The sequence below is a fragment of the Mesoplodon bidens genome (genome assembly GCF_964165515.1).
Source record: "Mesoplodon bidens genome assembly, chromosome: 17".
Taxonomy (NCBI): domain Eukaryota; kingdom Metazoa; phylum Chordata; class Mammalia; order Artiodactyla; family Ziphiidae; genus Mesoplodon; species Mesoplodon bidens.
The window spans coordinates 20,180,206-20,203,897 of record NC_138174.1 but is presented as its reverse complement, the minus strand read 5'-3'; the positions used below and the strand labels follow the sequence as shown (position 1 = coordinate 20,203,897).

General features: G+C 36.2%; 1 protein-coding gene across 4 annotated transcripts; it reads right to left on the bottom strand.

The window, feature by feature from the left end:
- Positions 1-246: 246 nt before the first annotated feature.
- Positions 247-22,141, bottom strand: ESD (esterase D). 4 transcript variants are annotated; one of them, XM_081214993.1, is made up of 11 exons: positions 22,054-22,141; positions 18,819-18,867; positions 17,606-17,687; positions 16,455-16,529; positions 15,773-15,861; positions 13,411-13,509; positions 11,836-11,960; positions 10,663-10,782; positions 9,907-10,005; positions 7,539-7,706; positions 247-476 (listed from the first exon to the last, which is right to left on the bottom strand). In XM_081214993.1, the coding sequence occupies exons 4-11, from the start codon at positions 16,520-16,522 to the stop codon at positions 396-398; spliced, it is 849 nt and encodes a 282-aa protein (XP_081071119.1). In that variant the 5' UTR covers positions 16,523-16,529; positions 17,606-17,687; positions 18,819-18,867; positions 22,054-22,141; the 3' UTR covers positions 247-395. The 4 variants fall into 4 exon arrangements, with proteins under 4 accessions (XP_081071119.1, XP_081071120.1, XP_081071117.1 ...); XM_081214994.1 differs by lacking the exon at positions 22,054-22,141 and adding an exon at positions 21,071-21,235; XM_081214991.1 differs by lacking the exon at positions 17,606-17,687.
- Positions 22,142-23,692: the final 1,551 nt, after the last annotated feature.

The window sequence follows — 23,692 nt, the reverse complement described above, 5'->3', positions numbered from 1 at the left end:
AACAATGAACGGGAAGAAGACAGTCCACGCCTTCGGAGGCTTAAAGTCTGGAAAGGTGAGGAGTTTAGGCTAAACTACCTTTAAACTCTCTGTTCCAGAGTTAGCATTTCATGATTGCAATGGGGTTATATTCATATTGTGTCCTGAGGTCAACACAACAGTGGTTTCCAAATTACCTCAAGAAACCTGTGAAGTATTAAATACTTCCCATGTGAACACTGGTAAAGTAACTTTTTAAATCAGAAGCAGGTTTGATGTATTTATTCAGAGGGTGATTCAACTATAGAGTGAAGCATTTTTAGCACTACAAAATCCATGTTTTAAAATCTTTTTTCCTTGCCAGTCTGTTTATTACAATTTTATCATCCTGAAGAGATTCTCTTATCCGAAGTTTTTCAAGCATTCAGGTACTTTGCATGATGTCTGATGTGATCGGTAATAAAGGTTGCAATGAAGTAGTAGCTATGATCATAACCCTAGAAGGCAAAATAGAGATAAGACATTTATCTACTATTCAGAAAAATCGATATTAGGGACATTAAATCTATCTTGCATGTCACTTAATTTGCTTATAAATAATCAAACTACCACAACATGTGGAAGGTTTATAATCAAAGTAAAGCTTATTACACTTGTACTTCAACATTTTCGCTGAAAAAAGAGTAGCTGAAAAAAGTTTCAACTCACAAAAGCAATGCACCACCATCAATAAGGGAATGTTAAGATACAAAATAAGCACACATAAACAATACAGAGAAAGAACATGAAGAATGCCCAAATGCCCTATCACTGGGAAGTTAAACACAGCCATCATAAATCACATTAAGAATTCGACCTCCTGCACGGTAAAAGCATATTGTATCTTTATCTGAGGAAAAAGGAATAATTCATTACACTCTGACATCCCTCAGCAATAAATCAAACTGGGTAAAAAGTCAGTAAACTTTTGAAAACTACCATGAAGCAGAGAGAAAATGTGTGAAGTAGTTGAGGTGAAACAGATTTCTATCTGGTCAAATAAAATCCTTGACAGGTAATCAATGGTAAATAGAGAGGCAGTCCTTTCTTGGAGTGTCCTCTGAGTACAAAATAAGTAGCTCTCAAAGGAAAAAGAAAAGAAAAATAGGGTGGGAAGAATCAAAGAGTGGTAAAAAACAGATAATCTGGGGGACAGCCCTTACCTTGCCAAAACACAATTAAAATACAAAATAGAATAATCTGAGAAAGATGAAAGTCTAAGATCGAGCGAATGGTCTCTGATGGGAGGAAAAAGGGATTTTTCTAAGCACTTAAGAAACAAAAAAAAAACCTAATAAAAATATCACCTGGGTTTCAGGGAACAAGGTAAAGTCCCTAAGGTTTTGATGAATCAGTAAATGTTCTCTACCTCTTACTTGGCAGAGGTATGCAGTGCATATCTTGGGAACAGCAGTTAAAAAAGAGTTCTAGTTTAAAATCATCAAAGTAACCTTAAAAGCAATGTCTTCTATTTTCAGTGCCCAAACTGTGGAAGTGAATCTGACCGGAATGTTGTCAAAATTAAGGCTGAGCCTTGGAATTATTTGGTTTCACATCTCTCAATGATCAGACCAGTCCCAGTTAAATTAGTTAAATTTAGAGCGGAAGGACAGTTTCTTACATAAAGAAAGTTAAAGAAAAGCATTTTCCACCATGGAATTCTTGAGTTGTTAAGAGGCTAAATATGCCCATGATTTTCAGGCCATAAAACCTGTGAAATATAGTACCAAGTGCCTGCCATTTTTCACAGAGGATAAGATGGATCTGACTGAAAACAGGTGTAGATGCCTCGAAACACTGGTTAACAAAAATGCTAACGTGACTGACTATGCTGTATTTTCATGTTTAGCTGCACATATGTTCAGTGTGTTGCAGTTTCAGGCACATAGTGGGTAGCCACCATTATTATTGTTATTATTTATTATTATTTTATTAGAGAAGTCCCAGAGTAAACCAAAGTGACAATTTTGAGCTCTCAGGGGTGTATTGCAAGATAACAGTATATTTCACCTAAAATACAAAGCAAATGTCCTTCCATAATGATATTTAACTGAAGGTCTACCTTCATGAGAAAATAGAAAATGCCTATCATGAGGGACCAAGAAAGATTTTTTTAAATGTCAACATAAAGGCAAGAGAATACATTTGAATTACTGCCATTCTGGTAGATACAAGACATTTATATAATTAGCGCTGACTGTGTCATTCTTGATTAGTTTCAAGTTCTGCTGGTCAATATTATTAAATGGGGGTAGCTCCCTTCATCAAATTCTTTGAATTGGTTTGTATGTTAAGCAGCTTGTGTGACTACGTTCATTTAGTGACACTTGAAAGGGCCTTCCTTTCCTCTTCTACCTGACACTTGAAATGGAAGAGTCTTTGGTAGCAAAACTCTCTTAGAGTATAAAAATAAACGAACTCATTCTTTTATTCTTTGCTCAATTCTCAAAATAAGAAGCAGTGCTTCAGCGGCTATGATGAACATTTATTCTAACAGGCAGTATTTTCCTACATATTTTCCAGACCCAATTAGCAAAGCTCAGATATGAATTCCCGAGTTATGGAGTCTCTTCAGAGTACAAAGAAGAAGATGGCTGAAAGCTGCTCTTTTGTTTATTCAATAAGCACTTCCTGAGAGTTTATGTGCCAGGTAATTGTGCTAAGCATGGGGATACAGATGAGTGAGAGAGCCCTGCACTTCTAGAATTCTGTGCCATGTTCGTACTCTTCTCTAACAGGCAGGCACAGAGGCCAAAACAACCTCTGAATCTTCAAAAAGGGCCTGAGACTTGAGAAGGTACTATAGCCTTTCTTCAATGTTGGTTTCTGGAAGTTTCCATTAGGTCTGAAACTGAAAATGTTTCTTCACTATATTACTTCAGTAACTGATAATAAGACATACTAGGCCTTTCCTCTTCAGACTAAGACTTGATCTGTGTATATTAGCTATCAGAATTCTGCTACCTTGTGCATTTTCAATTTAGATTCACTGAAGTGAAAACAGAAAAAGAAAAAATTACGAAGTATAATAAAAACCAAATTAATATCCCTATGGACTACACTTCCCCCTCAATTTTTTTTGACAGTTGATAGAAATGTAGATTGTGAGCATTTAACACCATTAAAAAGAGGAAAATGAATGAAGTTGGGTAAACCATGTACATGATTGCAATAATTTTTTTTCCCTCCCTAGATCACTTATTTATATTACCCACTATTATTTTCAGCTTATTTAATCCTTCACAGCTCCCACTTCATAAAGAAATACAGATAAACTGTACTTATAATCAAGTGCCCTCAGACCTGAGGTAATCTGAAGTCAACAGAAGTTGGCTTGAAAATCTGAAAAGTTGCTTCCCTGGAGCCAGTGCCCAGGTATGTCCATTCAGTTGCTCATTCAATTACAACAAACCTAAACATAATCTGCTTCAGACTATGCAGTTCACTTTTAACCTGTCCATGCTGGAAGGAAAGTGAATAGAAAATTGTGCCTGAGCTAAAAACTGTGACTGATGATTTCAATACTTTCTCACTTTTTTTTTTTTTAAAGAATTGAATGCTTTGTACTGACTCTTCATTAAGTACAGACCACTATGTTTTTCAGTTGCTTGGGATTTAGTCATTTTAGAAATAAGTTGATTTATTTTCTCCCCCCAAGAATTACATCAGTGTTCTAACTCTGTTGTTTTTATAACAAACTCTAGAGATTTTTCATTCTTTGTTGGCAGGCTGAAACTTGGTTGTTGGTGGTAACAATTAAATTTCCTGGCACAGACACAAGGGAAGCAGAAGAGGCAACAACACCACTAGAGCCAAGAAGTTAACGTCATTTGGAAAAAACATGCTTTGTTACATCACTTAGAGCAATAGTTAAAATAGAGTTAAGCATACTATTATATTTATAATCAAATTTCTCAAGGTTGATTATTGATCTAAAACATGTAGTTCTGATGATAAATGTTCAAATTAATCTAAAAAAATCTATTTCTATATGATGGATACCCGCAAACAAGGTATACATAATGTATTGGTTTTGGACATATTTTCCCACATGATATATGTATTGTTTACATGTTAAAAATATCAAGGAGATTAAAAGGACATCAGGGAGATTGCTAAGGTCTGCTGCATGAGTTAGACAAGTAGCAGGTTATGCACAACTTCCCCTTATGTTAGCTCTAATTCCATCCCTTGGCTCTGCAGCAGTACTGCTTTGCCTTGCTGTGGAATGGTTAGACAGATGAAAGGAGGATAGTATTTGCAATCAGACGACCTTGCTTCCAGGCCTGGTTCCACCATAAACTAGCTGTGTGACCTTAGGTAAGTAGGTTAGTTTTCTGAGCTTGTCTCCTCATCTGTAAAACAGATGGCCAGGAGTCATGTATGAAAACCCATAGCAATTGTCATACTTAATGGTAAAACACTGAAAGCTTTTCCTCTAAGATCAGGAATAAGACAGGATGCCCACTTTTATCACTTCTATTCAACATAGTACTGGCAGTTCTAGCCAGAGCAATTTGCAAGAAAAAGAAATAAAGGCATCCAAATTGGAAAGGAAGAGGTAAAATTATCTCTGTCCATAAATAATATGATCTTGTATGTAGAAAACCCTCAACTGTTAGAGCTAATAATCCAGCAAAAGTAGCAGGATAAAAAGTCAAACACAAAAATCAGTTGCATTTCTATTTTCTAAAAATGAACAATCTGAAAAGAAAATTATGAAAACAACTCCATTTACAACAGCATCAGAAAGAATACAATACTTAGGAATTAACCAAGAAGATGAGCTACTTGTACAATGAATCAATCACTGCTGAAAGAAATTAAAGAAGACACAATGAATGGAAACACATCCCATGTTCATGGTCTGTTAAGGTGTCAAGACTACCCAAAGCAATCTATAGATTCCATGCAATCCCTATCAAAATTCCAAAGGCAATTTTTGCAGCAACAGAAAAAACCATCCTAAAATGCAAGTGGAATCTCAAGGGAGCCCAAATAGCCAAAACAATCTTGGAAAAAGAAGAAAAAAACCTGAGAGCTCATGCTTCCAGATTTCAAAATTTTCTACAAAACTACAGTAATCAAAAAGTATGGTAACTGGTATAAAGACAGACATATAGACCAATGGAATAGAATAGAGAGCCCATAAATAAACCCTGGAATATATGGTCAGATGATTTTTGACAAGAGTGTTAAGCCATTCAATGGTGAAAGGATAGTTTTTTCAACAAATGATGCTGGAATCCACATGCAAAACAATGAATTTGAATCCTTACCTAACACCATATACAAAAATTAACTCAAATTGGATTAAAGACTAAATGTAGGTCCTTAAGCTATAAAACTAACTATAAAACTCTTAGAAGAAAACATAGAACAAAAGCTTCGTGACAATGGACTTGGCAGTGGTTTCTTGGATACGACACCAAAGGGACATGCAACAAAATAAAACATAGTCAAATTGGACTTCGTGAACATTAAAATATTTTGTGCACCAAAATACAACATCAACAGAGTAAGAAGGTAACCCACAGAATGGAAGAAAAATATCTGCAAATAATTTATCTGATAAGGGATTAGCATCCAGAATACATAAAGAACTCATAAAACTCAATACAAATAGCATTCAATACAAAAAGCAACCCAATGAAAAAACGGGCAAAGGACTGGAATAGACATTTCTCAAAAGATATACAAATGGCCAATAAGCACGAAAAGATGCTCAACATCAGTAATCATTAGGGAAATTTAAATCAAAACCACATTACCACCTCACAGCCACCGGGATGGCTACTATCCAGGAAAAAAAAAAAAAAGAAAGAAGAGAAAAGACGTGTTGGGGAGGAGGTGCAGAAACTGGAACCCTTGTGCACTGCTGGTGGGACTGCAAAGTGTTGCAGCCGCTCTGGAGGACAGTAGGGAGGTCCCTCAAACAACTAAGAATAGAACTACCATATGACCCAGCAATCCCACTTCTGGGTATATAACCGAAAGAATTAAAAGCAGAATCCTGAGAGATACCTGTACACCCATGTTTATAACAGCATTATTCATAATAGCTAAGACATGGAAGCAACCTAAGTGGTCCACTGACAGACGAACGGATAAGCAAAATTTGGTATATGCATACAACGAAGAGCCTTGAAAAGGAAGGAAATTCTGGCACGTGATACACGGATGAACCTTAAGAGGACTATGCTAAGTGAAATAAGCTAGTCACAAAAAGACAAATACTATATGATTCCACTTATATGAGATCCTCAGAGTAGTAAGAGAGACAGAAAGTAACATGGTAGTTGCCAAGGGCTGGGGGCAGGAAGAAATGGGGAGTTGGTATTTAATGGGAACAGAGTTTCAGTTTTACAAGATGAAAAGAATCGTGGAGATGAATGGTGGTGATAGCTGTATGACATTATGAATGTATTTAATACCACTGAAGTGTTCACTTAAAAATAGTTAAGGTGGTAAATTTTATGTGGTATTGTGGTATTTTACCACAACAAAAAAAAAAGTTGAAAAAAACCCAAAAAAACCCAAACAGGTGGATAGGCTAGGAATGGTCTCTCATCTGGTCGTATAAGGCTAAAATGAGCTAATGCTGTGAAAACTTTTTTGTAAACTGAAATATACCACATTACACATTGATATAGATTTATTTGAACACTTATCATTATAAGTATATGTTTTAGATCAATGTGCCTGACATATTACCCTTAAACATGAATAAAAATGTTTTTAAAAATCACAACCATGTATAATTTTCAGTGTTCACTTTTCATCGTGAAATTAAAATTTTGTTTTTATTATGTTCTGAAGCTTATGAATACATAATTTAAAAAAATAAAGGTAGAATTTCTTTAATTATAGCTGTATTAGCATAGAGTTAGGTGAGTAGTGAACAGTCAAAAGTATTTTAGTCAAGGAAAATTTGCGAACCAATTGAAATTCAGTAATTATTCTTAAACAACTAGCAAGCAGCACAGCAAATAGATTAGCATCTAACTCAAACAATATAAAGTGCGCGTGTGTGTGTGTGTGTGTGTGTGAGAGTGTGTGAGACAAATAATACACAGCTTCTGAGGCTAAGATGTGTACATAAACTGAAGAGTAATGAAGGTGGAAGCTTGTCCTTTTATTTTACTGCAACAATAGCCGCATGTGTCAAGAAAGATATACCTGATAATGTTGACAATTAAGTACTATTCAAGTGTTAAATTCGTGTTATTTACTGATTTTACAGTGGGACAGAAAATTGTAAATACTTTTCACTGTCAAAAGCTTTCCTATTTCTATGGAATTTGGTCTTAGATATCATTAACTTAATAGGAAGGCTTTCACTTTAAATGTCTTATTATAATTAAAAAATACCTTACTAGAGGTAGCTTTTCAAATAAAATTAAATAAATAAAATAAAATTAAATAACATTAAATAAAATTCAAATAAAATTAAGAAAGTACTACGGAATCTTGTTTTTTTATAGTTAATTTAGAACAAGCTAAGGTTTCCTAGTACTTGCCTCTTGTAATCTGAAAACAACAGGGATTTTCTCTTCTGTACAGGCAGCTATGAAGTTATCAGGTAGTAGCTGTCCATCTGAAAGGAACTGGTCATCTTTTCCTTGATCAATTAGTATATCCAGCTGAGTACCTGGGCAGGCCTTCACAAGATGGGTAGCATCATAAGCCTATAAAAAGGGGAGAAATAATGAAAAATAAACTTGAAAGTGCCCAGAGAGCTATTCTGCAGAATACCCTATACTAGAACTGAATAGAAATTTAAAGTCATTTCAGCTCTAAGGCTGATTAAATTGAAAATATGCTTTTAAGTTGGCTTGTCTGGTTTTTATTTACAGGCCTTCAGAATTCTATCCTCAATTACAGCTTCTTCCCTACTTTCAACCAGTCCTAGACCAACGGCAAGAATTCTATATCTCAAGTATTCTTCATGGCATATAGCCTTTTTTCTTCCAAACCTTTAAGGTTTAATCACCTCTCAACTCCAAGAAAACCAATTTGTTTTCTTTGTAAATCCTTTTACAAATTGACTATTCCTTCTAACTCCATTATCTTTTTCTATTTCCAAATATTCTCTATTTCAAATAAATAGTCTATTTTTTGTCCCTTTTTTTTGGTCTTTTTTTTGCAGTACGCGGGCCTCTCACCGTTGCGGCCTCTCCCGTTGCGGAGCACAGGCTCCGGACGCGCAGGCTCCGGACGCGCAGGCTCAGCGGCCGTGGCTCCCGGGCCCAGCCGCTCCGCGGCATGTGGGATCTTCCCGGACCGGGGCATGAACCCGTGTCCCCTGCTTTGGCAGGTGGACTCTCAACCACTGCGCCACCAGGGAAGCCCTGTCCCTTTTTTGGACTAATTCCAGACATAAATCTCTCTTTTGCTATCTGCTAACGGCACCAAATGTCTACTATCTCCAGGAACTTTCAGGAAGACCTGATTTGAACAATCTGAATCATATCAACAACTCAAATTTATTATGTGAGGAGCTGCTGCTAGTTACAATTTTCTATTTTACCATCCATCTTTAAATATTGATTATTCATGTATATTCACTAATGACAACTTTTATGCATTGATCAAGACACACAAAAACCAAAAGATTTCCCCTTCTAAAGTAGCATGCTTTTAAAGACTTGCTTTCTTTAATCTTAAAAGGAGATAGTGGAAGGACACCTATAAAGTCCAACTAGTTTAAGTTCCACTATTTCATAATTCTGCATGGCCTCCTTATTCCAAGAGCAAATTAAATGATAGCCTAAACACTGCATAATTAAAATAGTAAAATCTACTGCCATTTGGAGAAAAATGATACAGATTCCTTTATAGGGTACGTCTCCCCTACTTCTCCCAATCAGTTGGTCTTTTACTTAAAACTTCTGTTAGACCATAAGGCCCCTGTGGACAGGAAAGGGTCATCACCCTCTTGACATAAGATCTCAAAACCCCACACAAACTCTGCACATGGTGAGGACTCAAAACACTGAGGCACAAGCACTGTCAATGCGCTGTCCCCAAAGTAACTAATAGTAATAATTTTCAGCATCTTCCAATATAATAAAAATCTAAGCCTAAGCAAAACAAAACTCTAATGGCTAAAAGATTAACCTTCCAATTTGTCAGAATTTCAATGACCAATCTTAAATAAAATAGGGGTCCATGTGTAAATGACTTTGAATAAACAACAATAAGACAAAAAAGTTTTTTTTCCCACTCGACGATTTTCTGCTTGCTAACATGTACGTGATGATGAGTTCACCTGCAAAATATTCAAACTCTTGGTGGAGTTTTCAAATAGCCCATTTCTGCACAAGGGCAAATCAGTCTCAGGAAAAAAGGGTCATTTTTACCATTTTTACTTTCATTTAGAAGCATCTGCTCCTATGCTTGAAAAAGCAATCTTACTGTTGGAAATATTCTCATAAATGTATATTACATACACAATATCTATTTTTAAAAGCTTTTAAGTCTAGAATTTAAAATCCAAATCTGAGAGGTGTTAGACTTTGAAACAGATACACAAAATGAAAAGCCAGGCCTCGTGGTTCTTATCATACAATTAAGCACACAGTTAATATGAGGTAAGTCTAAATTTAGTAACATGGGGTATTTTTTGTAACGTTAATTTAGAAAATAAACGTATAAATTAATCATTAGCAGAAAAAAAATGTAGCCGCAGAATATCTGCCATAATTCAATGCAATTGAAATATTGTTCTCTGTTGTTGTCATTGTTATATGTATACACTTTAGTTAATTATTTTTTGCTCTGAATCCTTAACTTGAGTAAGTTAAGAATATAACGTCTGTAGTGTGTAGCTTTTTAACAAATTTGAAAACTTAAGAATGAGTATGAAGATCGCCATCCAGGACCTACCTCCCATTTACTTTGATCTGTTCCCAAATATCCACTAAAGGCTTTTTTGCCCCAAGGACAGAGTGCTGGGTTGCAAATTGGAGCAAATGCTGACACAGACTTCAGAAACAAACAAACAAAAAAATTAAAAACAAGTTATATTTTGCTAAATTGAATATGAACAGGTATTTACAACTGGCTTAAGAACTCTGACTTGCCATGAAAATCCCTGTGAACAATTTTCCTTTTGCTATATTATGGGCTTAGATTATATGCCTCTCCAAGAGACCACATCCTTTGTGTGTTCTATTAAAAGAGCTACATTTTCATTAAATAAGGCACAAATGAAAGTTTATGTTCAGCGTTTCTACTCATTTTTTCCACTTAAAACAGTGGAAAATCAAAGTCAACTTTACAAGAATATTCCCGGTAAAAGTAAATAACATACTGTCACAATAACATTAATCAATAATAACTTTTAGGGAAAAAAAGCCTAGAAAACTATAGTTTGAATAGAAGCAATGAAAATTGCTTTATAATACCTCTAACAGACCAATGAGAAACCACTGGGATAAAATTCCTACACGTCTGATTCTGTAGCATGTATTGTGTGGTCAAATTTAATACTCTTTTCCCACAAACCCCTTGAAATTCCCAAGACTAGAAAAGTTTAGTCCCAATACTAAAACAACAGTATCTTAATTTCAATCTTTGAAAATTCCTAATATTATACTATTCAAGAGAAATATCTGTCACTAGAAGCTTAGGTAATCTTACTTTGTATTTTCCAGGATTCTTCAAAGCACAAATCAGAGCTCCATGGCCTCCCATGGAGTGGCCAAAAATAGACATCCTTTGGGGATCCACTGGAAAATTGGTATTTATGAGTTGTGGAAGCTAGACAGAATTTAATAGTGGGACAAGAGATATGACAGAAATAAGGTTAGACTTTTTCAAAGTCATCTAAAATAATCAATACTTCCAAATTCAGTCTTAAAATGGTTTACACTAGTAAAGATTAAAAAAAAAAAGTCAGATAGACAATAATCATTAATATATCCCTGGAGGATATACGTTACATCTTCCTTAGAAAGCGACTTTAAGAAGATAATGCAGAAAGAAACTTTAAAATGTTGTAAACATTTAATAATTTCACTTCCTGGAATCTCTTCTAAGGGAAAAGTCCTTATGGGTAAAAAATTATAAACAAAGATAATCAATGCAGTAATACGTATTATGGTAAAAAAATATATGTAATATATATAAGTAGCCTCCATTAGAAAAAAGTAAATCACAGCATATGACAGAATATTATACAATTATTAAAATTATGTTACAAATAGATGAGAATATTAGAAAATATTTACTTCATACAACTAAAAAAAGAACAAGATAAAAATATTTTACTATTACATGAAAACTAGTCATAAAAAAAAGTCTGGAATATACGAAAATATAGTTGTTGTTTGGGGTGACAGAATTATGGTGATTAAAATTTTATATTATTGTTTCTGAGTTTCTATGATGTGCACATTAACAATTAAAATCAGAAAAATGCATAAACTGCACACAAATATTATTAATAGAGGCAATGCTTTACCACTTATCCTTTTTGATTTTAATCACTATGAAATATGTCTGGATGAACCAGCTGCCAGAAGACACCGTTTTTGCATATACTATTTTCTTTGTATAACCTGGGTAGTGTATACAGGTATCAATATAATTATTAAACTCTTGAAAATTGTACTTAGTGTTCATTTAAATTGCAGAAAATAGGACTATAGTACTTGTAAACTTCGGAATTTTTACCAAGATAATTTTAATAAATATGTACCAAATAGATTCAACAATACCATACCCTAAAGTTCTCGGGACTGGAAGGACTTTGTGTCCAAAATCAAACTTTTGGCAGTCATCAATTAATAATTACACTGTAAATTAAATTACCTCCTCCGTTACATACGAGTACATTCTGTAGTTAGTTTTCCAAGGATCTTCAGTAGCATCCACATAAAATCCAGCACCAGTGCCAAAGTCCCAGGTCTCATCTTCTCCGTTAATATTGCAGCCACCTATTAAGGAAAAATCTTGTGGTTTCATCTACTCTGTAGTAATGGCCCATGTTTAATAACACACTTTAAAATGAACCTGAAATTTCACTTGCATTAGAGCTGTTCACCAAGTATTGTGGGCTCTCTGAGTTTTGGGGCACATACTTCCTTGCCCCCTTGCGTGCGGTCATGTGACTAGTTCTAGCCAATGAGGCAAGAGAGGGAATGGCCCTCCAGGCTGGGGTATTCACTGGCTTTCTTCACTGATGAAGCTCCGTCCTATGTATTCTGAACATCTTTCCTCACTCTGTTTTACCTATCAAAGGGCTTATACTCTCTTTTTATCTTTCAGAAATGTGTTAAGATTCCTTCTCTGATGACCCTCCTCATTACCAACACTTCTTTACTTCTCTGTACCACTGTGATCTTAGAAGGGAAGGGGAAACAAATGCTTGTGCTCAATTCACTATTTTGAACTGAAGGTGTCTCCTTATGTACTTTGGAATCATTCCATCACGTTTCCCCTATTTACCCATCCCCCAGTGGGATTTTCTTATATTCTATTTTAACTAGTTACGTTTTATTTTATATCCTTGCATACAGTTAAAAAGCCAACCACTGGGATTCTGAATAAAATTATAGTGATATGTAATTTGATGGAAGTGACCTCTTCATAATAGTCAGTCTACCCATCCAGGAACCTGACATTTTTCCACTTACAACAGTTAGGAAATTTTATGTTTTTTTAAAAAATAAATCTTCATACTTTAGAAGTTTATTCCAAGGCATTTTATATTTTTGATGCTCTTCTGAATTAAACATTTTGTTACATTTCCTGTGACACGTCTTACTTTTACATAATATGGATTGTGAAAGGAGATGCATTACTTCCAAGGCCAGCCATTCAACTTCCAGATAGTTTTAGCTACCATTTAAATTCCATTTCCTGACTCTTCTAGGGTCCCAAAACAAGTTTCAACTATCTGATGGATTGAATTCTCAAATATTTGATATTCTCATTTCTCTAATGTAAACATTATAATCATTTATATTAAAACTAATACTTGTTTAACTGTACGACTATTTGATGACTAACAGAAATGAGAAAAGATAATTACCATGTGACAAGGCAGTTTACCCAAGGAATAAAAAAAATTATTTCCTATGCATTGTAGGTTATTTTGGCACTAGTGCCAATATGATACATTATTAATTGAGTTGCTCAGTCTCTGTTTTAAAGTGCCTTAGTGTCTTAATCTGTAAAATGGGAATAGCAAAAGTGTTCCCTCTCATAAGAGTGACGTTATGAGTAAAATTCAGTGAGGAAAATGTACAGCATGGTATTTTAGAGTCATGATGTTGCTTGAAAGATTAATAAATAGCAAAAATATGAAATGAATCATGCATTATTATAACTTAAGTCTTAAAGATTTATATTTTTACAAAGGACCTTTGGAACAAGAACACTTACGAGGGCTGGTATCTGGAGCAATGACGACGAGGCCATGTTCCGAGGCAGCTTGATGATAACCAGATTTTGATATAAAATTTTGTTCTGTGCAAGTTAAACCTAAAGATCAAAAATATTGTTATCTCATGATATGCTGTGAACTGTGAACGGTTTATAAGCTTTAATCTTCTTATAACACAGGAAAACAAGCTGACTTATTAAAAAGTTTTTTGTTTGTTTAAGAAATAATGCTGAAAAAGCCACTAAAGTTTCCCTTCTCATAAAATATGTAACGGTATTAATCCAAGAACTGTCTTAGGTTAAATGCTCCCATAGCTGTCCTTTGAAAGTCACTCACTAAAATTTCAATTACAGAAATCCTTTGGACCAGGTGTGTTTGGGAATTTAGAATTATTCAAACTGTACAATGGCAATATGGTGCATAAAACAAATGTTATTACAACGCTAATGGTATGTATTCTTTTAACAAGAGATATGACTGCAGTAGCTCTCACCAGAAACAAAAGGTAAAAAGAACAGGAGAAAAGAGCGAATACAGCTTTGGACCATGAATCAGAAAACTTGTTCACTCTTTTATGTGATCCTGGGTGATATATAATTTCCCTGGTACTATAGAATAGTTTCCTATTCTACAGGTTACATGATTTCTAAGAGCATCTTTAGCTACAGAATAGTATGTTTCTAAAACAAACATGTAATTTGTTGTTGCTTTTGGCAATACCCTGCTCTTCTAGCAAAATTGGTTTGCTTTTTCCAGTCAAAGAAATTAGTTGTTGAGTTAAAACTAGATAGGCACATCAGAAAGTCTACAAACAAATGCTGGAGAGGTGTGGAGAAAAGGGAACCCTCTTGCACTGTTGGTGGGAATGTAAATTGATACAGCCACTATGGCACAGTATGGAGTTTGCTCAAAAAACTAAAAATAGAACTACCATATGACCCAGCAATCCCAGCACTGGGCACATACCCTGAGAAAACCATAATTCATAAAGAGTCATGTACCACAATGTTCACTGCAGCACTATTTACAATAGCCAGGACATGGAAGCAACCTAAGTGTCCATCAACAGATGAATGGATAAAGAAGATGTGGCACATATATACAATGGAGTATTACTCAGCCATAAAAAGAAATGAAATTGAGTTATTTGTAGTGAGGTGGATGGACCTAGAGTCTGTCATACACAGTGAAGTAAGTCAGAAAGAGAAAAACAAATACCGTATGTTAACACATATATATGGAATCTAAAAAAAAAAAAAAAAAGAATGGTTCTGAAGAACCTAGGGGGCAGGACAGGAATAAAGATGCAGACATAGAGAGTGGACCTGAGGACATGGGGAGGGGGAAGGGTAAGCTGGGACGAAGTGAGAGAGTGGCATGGACATGTATACTCTACCAAATGTAAAATAGATAGCTAGTGGGAAGCAGCCACATAGCACAGGGAGATCAGCTCGGTGCTTTGTGACCACCTAGAGGGGTGGGATAGGGAGGTTGGGAGGGAGACGCAAGAGGTAGGGGATATGGTGATATATGTATCCATATAGCTGATTGACTTTGTGATACAGCAGAAACACACCATTGTAAAGCAATTATACTCCAATAAAGATGTTAAAAAAAAACCTAGGTAGGCACTTAATTTTGACCTTTTAAAATGAAATATTCTCATTTTTAAAGACTGGTATTTGGGGCATATCTTTGAGGAAACATACATGAGGGAGGATTTAAATCAAAGTTATAAGAAGCAATTTTAAAGAAACAAAAATAGAATGTTATGACATAATTTGGTTTCTATGAGTCTCTTATAATGTCTGCTTCTAAAGATGAAGTGCCAACATCTTGTGAAAGAAAAGTTAGCACAGAGGTTCAAAATTATTCTCTCACAATCCATTCAAGAATCTTTAACATTCACCTCTGATTAAGAAGCATTAGTATTCTTTTGTGATGTTCCAGATTGTACCCAGAGAAGGTGAGTCCAATTAAAATATTTCAGAGAACACTGTAAGAAGTTACTTGGCTGTGGTTTCTAATTAGCATATCACAGGTGTCCTGGTTTTACCTAATACTGTTCTATTTGAGTGGTAAAGTCTCTAAGAAATGCTTGAGTAGGTACAAAGTAAATAACTTTTCTAAGCTCTTGTCACTGAGTCTAGAACTTTATATTCTCTGCTGAATTACTTGGTCTAATTGAAAAAGAAGTATAATAAATGTAATTCAGTAGGTCTGAAATTATTCTCAGGATGAAGTAAGAGTAGACTATGACAGGCTCCTAAAGTCTTTTATAAATGGTTCAGAAAGCACACCAATAAGTAAAGATTAAAGAAAAAGAAACTCCTTTATAAAACTCAAAGGCATAACACTTACCAGACAGCCAATATAGTGCAGGGCATTTTCCATTTTCTGCCTTTGGTGGTAAATAGACAGCAAATTTCATTTTGCATTTCAGTTCAACACTGTAATTTTAACAGTCATACACACACAAAAAATCAGTTGCCCCACATCAGTCAAGACAGAAACATAAAATAAGTGATTTAATGTCCAAAATAAGTGATTCCACCAACATTTAAAGAATATACCATCGCCCTTAAAGAAAGAATGAGGCCAATTTAGCATACTGATCTATTGATACTAATCAAACTGAGCCTGTGCTGTGCATGGTACACAGTCATTCTGAGCAGGCTGAATTAAAAGAATAAATGCAACATCCTCAGTGTATCACAAAATTATTAAAAGAAAAATTGTTTCTAAAGAGATATATGAAATAATAAATCAGCTTTTATAAAAAATGAATTCTAAAGCTCTTAAACTACATGTTTGTTCATGGGCACTGCAATGCATCACATCCTTAATTTGCTTTTTATCACTAAGAGTTTATTACCATCACCAATATCAAAACTAGATAAGATAAAGCTGATAAAAATCACAGGTATTTTCTACAGGTAAACAGTAATTCATGCAACGGTGATCTTTCATGGGCTTATTTAAAGAATCAAATAGACGGAAGCAGAATTAGAGATACCTAAAATTGTATCTTCTTAGTAGTTACCTGTCATGTTCAAAAACTTTCTGCAATCCCCCAAAGCACTTGTTGCTGGAAATCTGTTTCAAAGCCATTCTTCTCCTATTAGTGAAGATTAATCTCATTAATTTCTAGAGAATCAGTTCCTAAAAAATTTCAAACAAAGCTAACTGTTTTGGGGATAAATTATCTAAACATGCAACTGTCTGCCACCCTGAATTTTTTTCACATGCTAATTTCCTCTCATAAATAATATTATGAAACTGACTAATTTTGATACATACACTTAACACTTGGTACTCACTTTAGGAAACTTTAGTACTTTGGAATGTCATTACTAATTTATTAATAAGCTTTTTTGTCTGTATGACTGTGGACTGCCCCAAATTCTTTTTATTTTTATTTAATTTTTTGGCTGTGCCGCATGGCATGTGGGATCTTAGTTCCCCGATGAGGGATCAAAGCCATGCCCCCCTACAATGGATGCACAGAGTCTTAACCACTGGACTGCCAGGGAAGTCCCTTTCCTTTTTACTTTTTCCCAAATTCTTTGCAGAAAGAGGCAGAATATAAATAAGTTATTAACTTTAGCTTAGAAGATTAAAAATTGTTAATAGTTTACCTGTTAACTGTAACAAAGGAGGCAATGGTATGACATTATAGTTGATATTAAAATGGGAGGAAAATGGTATAACAATAATGATTTTGATAATAATAACAGGTAACATTTACTAAACACAGTGTCACAGGCACTTTCCTACATGTTGAACAGATCAAATTACTCATCCTAGGAGAGTGTTTCAGAGAAAGTGATATACAGTTTTCAGATCAACATTTCTCCTCTTAAAACAAACCAGCAAGTAAAACAAAAGCCTGTCCTGAGTGAATTAAAAGTACAGTTTGTCATGGGGAAATTTTGAAGTTTAGTACTTCTTTTCTCTCCAACACATCTTTAAAGTTTTCATAAATAATTTTAAACTTAAATGTTAAAATACCACACATTATTAATTTTTAATAATAAATAGCAAAAAAACTGGAACACCATCTTTATGGTAAATACCTGTTGAGCAAAGAGAAACCAGACTGATTCTGATTTGTATCTCTCGAGGAAGGATTCCCTTCCCCTCCTTATTACAAATCACTAAATCATACACACTAAATAAAAAATCCTCAGATACCAGGAACAGGTATTGCCTCTCTGGTGGTCTTCTCAGTGAAATGTTCTACTGTACGCTGATCAGTTGTGGTGTTAAGGTTACTCTAAAAAGATATGTAGCAATAATCTTAGAAAGCTTATTTTGGAAACGTCTTTGCAAAATTCTACATAAGATTAGTTTCAATCCTACGTTTAAGTAATCTCCTCAATAAATCCAAATACTGAGTTTTGCATTGGAAACCTGGGATGTGAACCAGAAAGTCTGACATCAGAGCCCCTACTCTCCTGCTATGCTTTTCTGCCTCCTGAGAGGGTTTTTAAATACTCATAAAAAATTTTTTTTCAGAAAAGATTGACGAATTTTATAGCATTAGGGTATTACAATTATACACAGAGGTAGAATTACCTTCTATTCGCAGGTTTATGCTTTTAACCTTTAAAAGACCAATTTTTAAACAAACTGCCCACAAAATGTTATTAATTACTGAATATTAACTTCAGCTATTCTTGTTTATGACACTATCTTAAATAATGAATTAACAGAGACAAATGTATACTTTTTGAATATATACACATGAGACTAAGGAAAAAAATTTACCTGAATTATTCTTAAAGGAAATCCTGTTTTTTTAGCTCTAGCAAGGACTATGTCTACTTTCTCAAAACATGGTACACTGAGCATATATCTAGTATGTGAGAGGTACCTAATAATTATTTGTTGAATTAATGAATACATTTTTAACTTCTAACTACCAGTTATGTGAAAGTTTTAAAAATTAGCTTATTCTTTACCTCTATTGTTTTTATACTTTGTTATCCATCTATTTTGGTAATCCGTAACTAGTCTATTTCTTCTGCTCTTTGAATGTTCTTAGTTAAAATTCAAAATCAAACACTTTCCATTGGGCCAGAGAAAACAAAGTTAAAATACTGTTTTTTAAATTGGTAGAATGAATTAATAAAAATAAAATCAAAGCTTTTAAAGTTTTTCTTCCCCCTAACTACCCATTTTAGAAACGATCTTCAATTGTCAATTAAGAAAGTTAGGCTCAATAAAAGATAAGACATAAGCTAAGAACTAGATATGATATACTATGATATATGAAATGATATACTAGGTGATTACATTTTTCACTAAAATTTTTCTATGTGAAAAATAGCACATTTTAAACCAAGTTACTAGATTTTTCATTCAACTTCCAAAGTAATGCATAAAAATAAAACTTTTAAGGTACCTGTCCAATTGCTACTTGCTTTTTTATCTGCACCAAAGGGTAGATGATCCTGAAAAAAAGATCAAATGGCGTATAAATGGGACATACTTTTCACAACAAAGGTTATACAGACATGTCTAGTACACTACACATTCTCAACAGAGACATTTTCCTCTTGTTAGGTAGATGACTACCTACTCTGGGTATGGCAGTGTCAAAAGGGCAGCTGCTGGAACAGCACCATCGCTTTACCTCGGCCCATAATCTAAGTACCTTAACACCTATTTTGCCACAAGGCCTTGTGTTTGGTTAAAAACTTCTCCTGGAATAAGAGTCCTATGAAGACAGTTTTTTTTTTTTTTTTCTTTTAAATAAATAGAAAAGGCTTTAGATTGTAATTTGAAAGTACGAGATACAGTCAACTGCTGAGAGTGAAGAAAACAGGAGTGGAGACTAGAAAAGTAGAGAGAGATAAAAAGAAGCCTAGACTCATCAGCTAAGAGTTGTAGGTTAAACGTGTAATGTGGTGAGGATAAAAAAGGGAAGAGATGAGGGCTTAAGGACTACTGGGCTGACTGGCTAGAAAGGATGAACTGGTGAGAAAACTGACTGGGCTTATGAATGATGGTGAAGTTACTGATACACAGAAATAAACAAACAAATAAATAGAAATGTACGTAGTAGTGTGCATCAAATGACACCAAATGTGTCATCTGTCTGACACGTTTCATTTCAGTTCTAGAACAGATTTTGGGGGAGAAACGAAGTTACATAGTAGAATAGAATAATAAAAGACACCCTCCCCCAAGAAAAACCAAAAACAAAGGCAAAAAAAAAATTCACAGTGCCAGTCTTCCTAGAAAGTCAATGAAAATGTACATCAATATTCTTCAGAGAACAAAGTTTCTCTCAGTGCGTGGTACATGGAAAGCCAATGAGGTAAAAAGTATTAAAGTCATCTTTATTCACAAAGCATCGATTCCCCCAAAAGGCTAAACTGTCAAATCTTACTTTTCTTCCCTTTACTGATTGAAGTTAAGTGTTATTTATCTCCAGCAATCTGTGTTCTTTGTATTTCACCCATTCTTTCCTTCTTCCCCTGAACCTCAAAAGGTTTCTATCTATCTCTACCTGGGTTTTTGTTCTCATTCTCTCGTGGACTTTGATCCATTTCTCCATCTGCAATGTGTCCCACCCCACTGGCTCTCAATCACCTACACAGGTCTTCCCAACATCACCCGATTATGGAACTGCTGACCATCACTTCTTTGTTCAAATTCTCTCCTCAGTGAAAAAACAGGATTCCATTCCCTAAGTTTCCGCTCTATGTTTTCGTTGAAACAATATAAATCTGCCTCTCTTGATTCAATCGTTCTCACGCATTGGTGCCAGAATTTAAATTTCTTGCTGGACCCTTCTCACAGGATGTGCCACAGGCTAGTAAAACTCAACACATCTAAAGTTAAGCTTCTGTCTCCTACCTTCAAACCAAGTGTTTCTATTCCTTTTTTTTTGCTTCTCTTTTCATCTATGCCTGTCTTGCCCAACCTACATTTGAAATATCTTAAAGTTACCCCATCTCTGAATTCCCACTGCCACCATCCTAATTATACACAAGAAATTAAATTTTCCTTCCTACTTTGTTTCCTTCTTGTGTGTCTCACTAAAATCAATCCTGCATGGAGGCCTAGGGCTTTAATCCATTTAACTTACTGTTCAATGGATCCCTATACACGACACATCTTCAGGCCTAACATGGTCTACTTGGAAATATTAGTCATTTAAATTTATTTTTATTTTATTTTTAAAATTGTGATTAAAAAACACGTAACATAAACTTTACTGTCTTAACCATTTTTAAGTGTATAGTTCAGTAGTGTTAAGCACATTGTCAACTTTAAAACATGGTTAGCTTGCCCACATTAACTAGCAGATGAAAAATGCTTGCCCACGTCCAGGGTGCTGCTACAGGTGTGCAGAACTAATCCCACTCTGCTGTCAGGGCAGTAGTTGAAAACTAATAAGTCACTGAAATGGAAGATAGTGTCAATAATTATGCAATTTTTTAAAAGCTTCATGCCATGAAAACTTCACAAAATTGAAACTATGAACTGACAAAAAGGATGAACAGAACTCCATATATACTTTGGTCACATTATTAACTGTACTATATACATAATCGCTTTTCCTTCATAAAAATTCACATGGCTCGCCCATACATGAATTTTTAATCCACCCTGGGGAAAAACATAGCATCCATGAACTCCAAGCACCTTAACTTAGCTGTCAAAATTGTCTTCAATGGTCCCACAGTATTTTTCTGGCCTTGTTTTCTGTTATCTTAATTTAGTCAAACTCAATTATGTATAATTCTAGCATAGCCTGCATGTTTCTACTGGGTGCCATGGTACAATGGTTTTAGAGCAGGCTGTGGAGCCAGACCCTCCAGGTTCAAATTCTGGCTTCACCACGTACTATACACGGTAGTTCTTTGGTAGTGGTAGTGACTTCGGGCAAACTACGTCATCTTTCTATGCCTCATTTCCCCATCTGTAAAGTAAGGATATTAATAGGATCAGTTTGATAGGGTTGTTCCCGGGATTGAGTTAATTCACGTACTTCGAACACTGCTGGCCATGATACGCACACAAACGTTAGCTATTATTATTCCTGCAACCTCGAATGCGCTCCAAGGTCCGCGCAAATGCCATCGCCCTGACGACCCAGTCACGGAGGACCGCCAGACCCCTACACAACTGACAGCGCATTTACAAATACGATCAGCCTTCCAAAGTGCTCGCAAGCGTGTGCGGAGAAGTGGGGTCCCCAGGTGCCCGGCCCCCTGACCCAGGCGCCCGTGGAGGCTGCGAACGCTTTGGGGTCTGTTTCCTCCATGAGCGAGGTACCCATCCACCTGACTCAGGAACAGCTACGCAAACGTAGTGGGGTACTTGATAAACCGGCAGATGCCCTCAGAGACCGCACGCCCGAACGCCCCGGGTTACATATTCTTGGAAGCTCAGTGAGGAAAAGGGATTCGGGAAGAGGCGCCGAGCCTCGGGACAAAGTCCTCGGCTCAGCGCCCCTCCCTCCTGCCACGGCTCGTCTCGCTCTGGGCCCGGGGCCGCGTTCTTCGCGATCGCGACTCGCCGCAGGCCTCAGCGTGCGCCCCGACCGGGCCCCGCCGTATCACCCGGGCAGCACGAGACCCAGACGGGCCGCGGACATCCAGGCCTCTGTCCAGACCTAGTCTTACCTCGGGCCGGGTAGGGAAGAGGAGCAGCAGCCGTAAGGGAAAGGCGGGGCCTCATCATGGCCGCCAGGGCCACCGCCTCGGCCCCGCCCCTCTAGGGTCCGCCCCCTCTAGGCCCGCCCACTCCGGGATCCTAACTCCCGAGTCCCTTCTCCTCAGCCCCGCCCTCCTCGGCCCCGCCCCCACTGTCCCCGCCCCTCACTGTCCCCGCCCCCTCCCTCGCCTCGCACTTCCGCGCAGCGCTTTGTGGGCGGCTCCTCTTTTTCTTGACGCGAGTCCTACGTCAGGGAGCCGCCAGCCGCCTTGGCCCAGCCTCTTACCAGCGCGCGCAGGATAAGGCCCAGGCTTGAATGAACGTGAGCTCTGGCCCCGCTAAACTCGTGAAAAATGTTTCCACGTAGTCTTTTGAAGTTATTTAGAAACCAGGACATGATTTCAAATCTCCTCCCCCCCCCGCCTCCTCAGTCGTTCCAGTTCACCTACTTGGTAGCTGGAGTGAAATAGGAGCCATTTAAAAATCTCCTGTGCTGGAAACATAGTAGAAGCTTCCCCAGTGTCCTCTTTTCTCCCTTCTCTCAATGTTAGTTGAATTGAGCAATACAGTTGTTGGTTGCTGACTTACAACAGATGCTTGCCCTTTTGCTTCCGTTGCTTGATTTAACGAAATTAATTGTTAGTGTACTTTGCCTGTTGAGAAAATTAAACATGATTACAAAAAAAAATTTTTTTAACCAACAGCTAGATAGACATATTGTAAATGACATCTTCTGAAAGACAAGGCTGGTTTTGTGGGCATGCAATCTGTCCAGTGGAACAGGACCTCAGAAGGACTCTGAGGTCCTAGTTTCTTTCCTGTGCAGCATTGTTAATAAATTCTGAAAGGGCCCACATATTTCCGTTTTGCACCGGGCCCTGCAAATGATGTGGCCTATCTTCTGAAAAGAGTGGTAGGTGAAGTGACCTCTATTGGAGCCGATGTTATAAATATAGATGCCACTCAGGAGACTACCTGTCAGCATTTGTCCCCGTGGCCCAGGCCTATTTGGCCATAGTGACCTATGGACTGAACTAATCTGTGGAGCTGTGGATCGACTGGAATTCGGGCTGAAGGTAGCATTTATTTAATCAAAATAATATTTTTATTCTGAGGAAGCATTGAAATGAAAAATTCATTTTACTTTCTACAATTTTTTAAAATTAATTATTAAAAATCATTTTAATTTATTTTATTTATTTTTGGCTGCGTTGGGTCTTGGTTGCTGCCTGCGGGCTTTCTCTGGTTGCCGCGATCCGGGGCTACCCTTCCTTGCGGTGCACTATTTTTTAATACAAATCACTGAAAACGGAATTTTCTTCAAACTGAGTTTCACAACTAAAATAGAATACTCAAGTTTGCAAGTTATTTAGAACTGATAGGAAATATTTGGAGAAACTTAAAGGGGATTTATTTAATAAATTGATTGCTCTGGGGTGCAGACTAGCCTAAGAACTGTGAGATCAAGTCTTTTACTGAAAGGTTCTTGTGTTGATACAGTGTGATGGTAACCGGAAGTAAATTTTAAAAATTATTTTACTCAACATAAATACAATTATAATATATAGCTCCAATACATTTCTGTTTCTTCTTTAATATTATATATAT

Coding starts and splice junctions, on each gene's coding strand:
- ESD (XM_081214993.1), bottom strand. CDS start 16,522: ATGGCTTTGAAACAGATTTCCAGCAACAAGTGCTTTGGGGGATTGCAG. Junction 11,961..13,410: donor TGCTCCAGATACCAGCCCTC/GTAAGTGTTCTT, acceptor TTTCCTTAATAG/GTGGCTGCAATATTAACGGA. Junction 7,707..9,906: donor CAGATCAAAGTAAATGGGAG/GTAGGTCCTGGA, acceptor CCCTTTTTATAG/GCTTATGATGCTACCCATCT.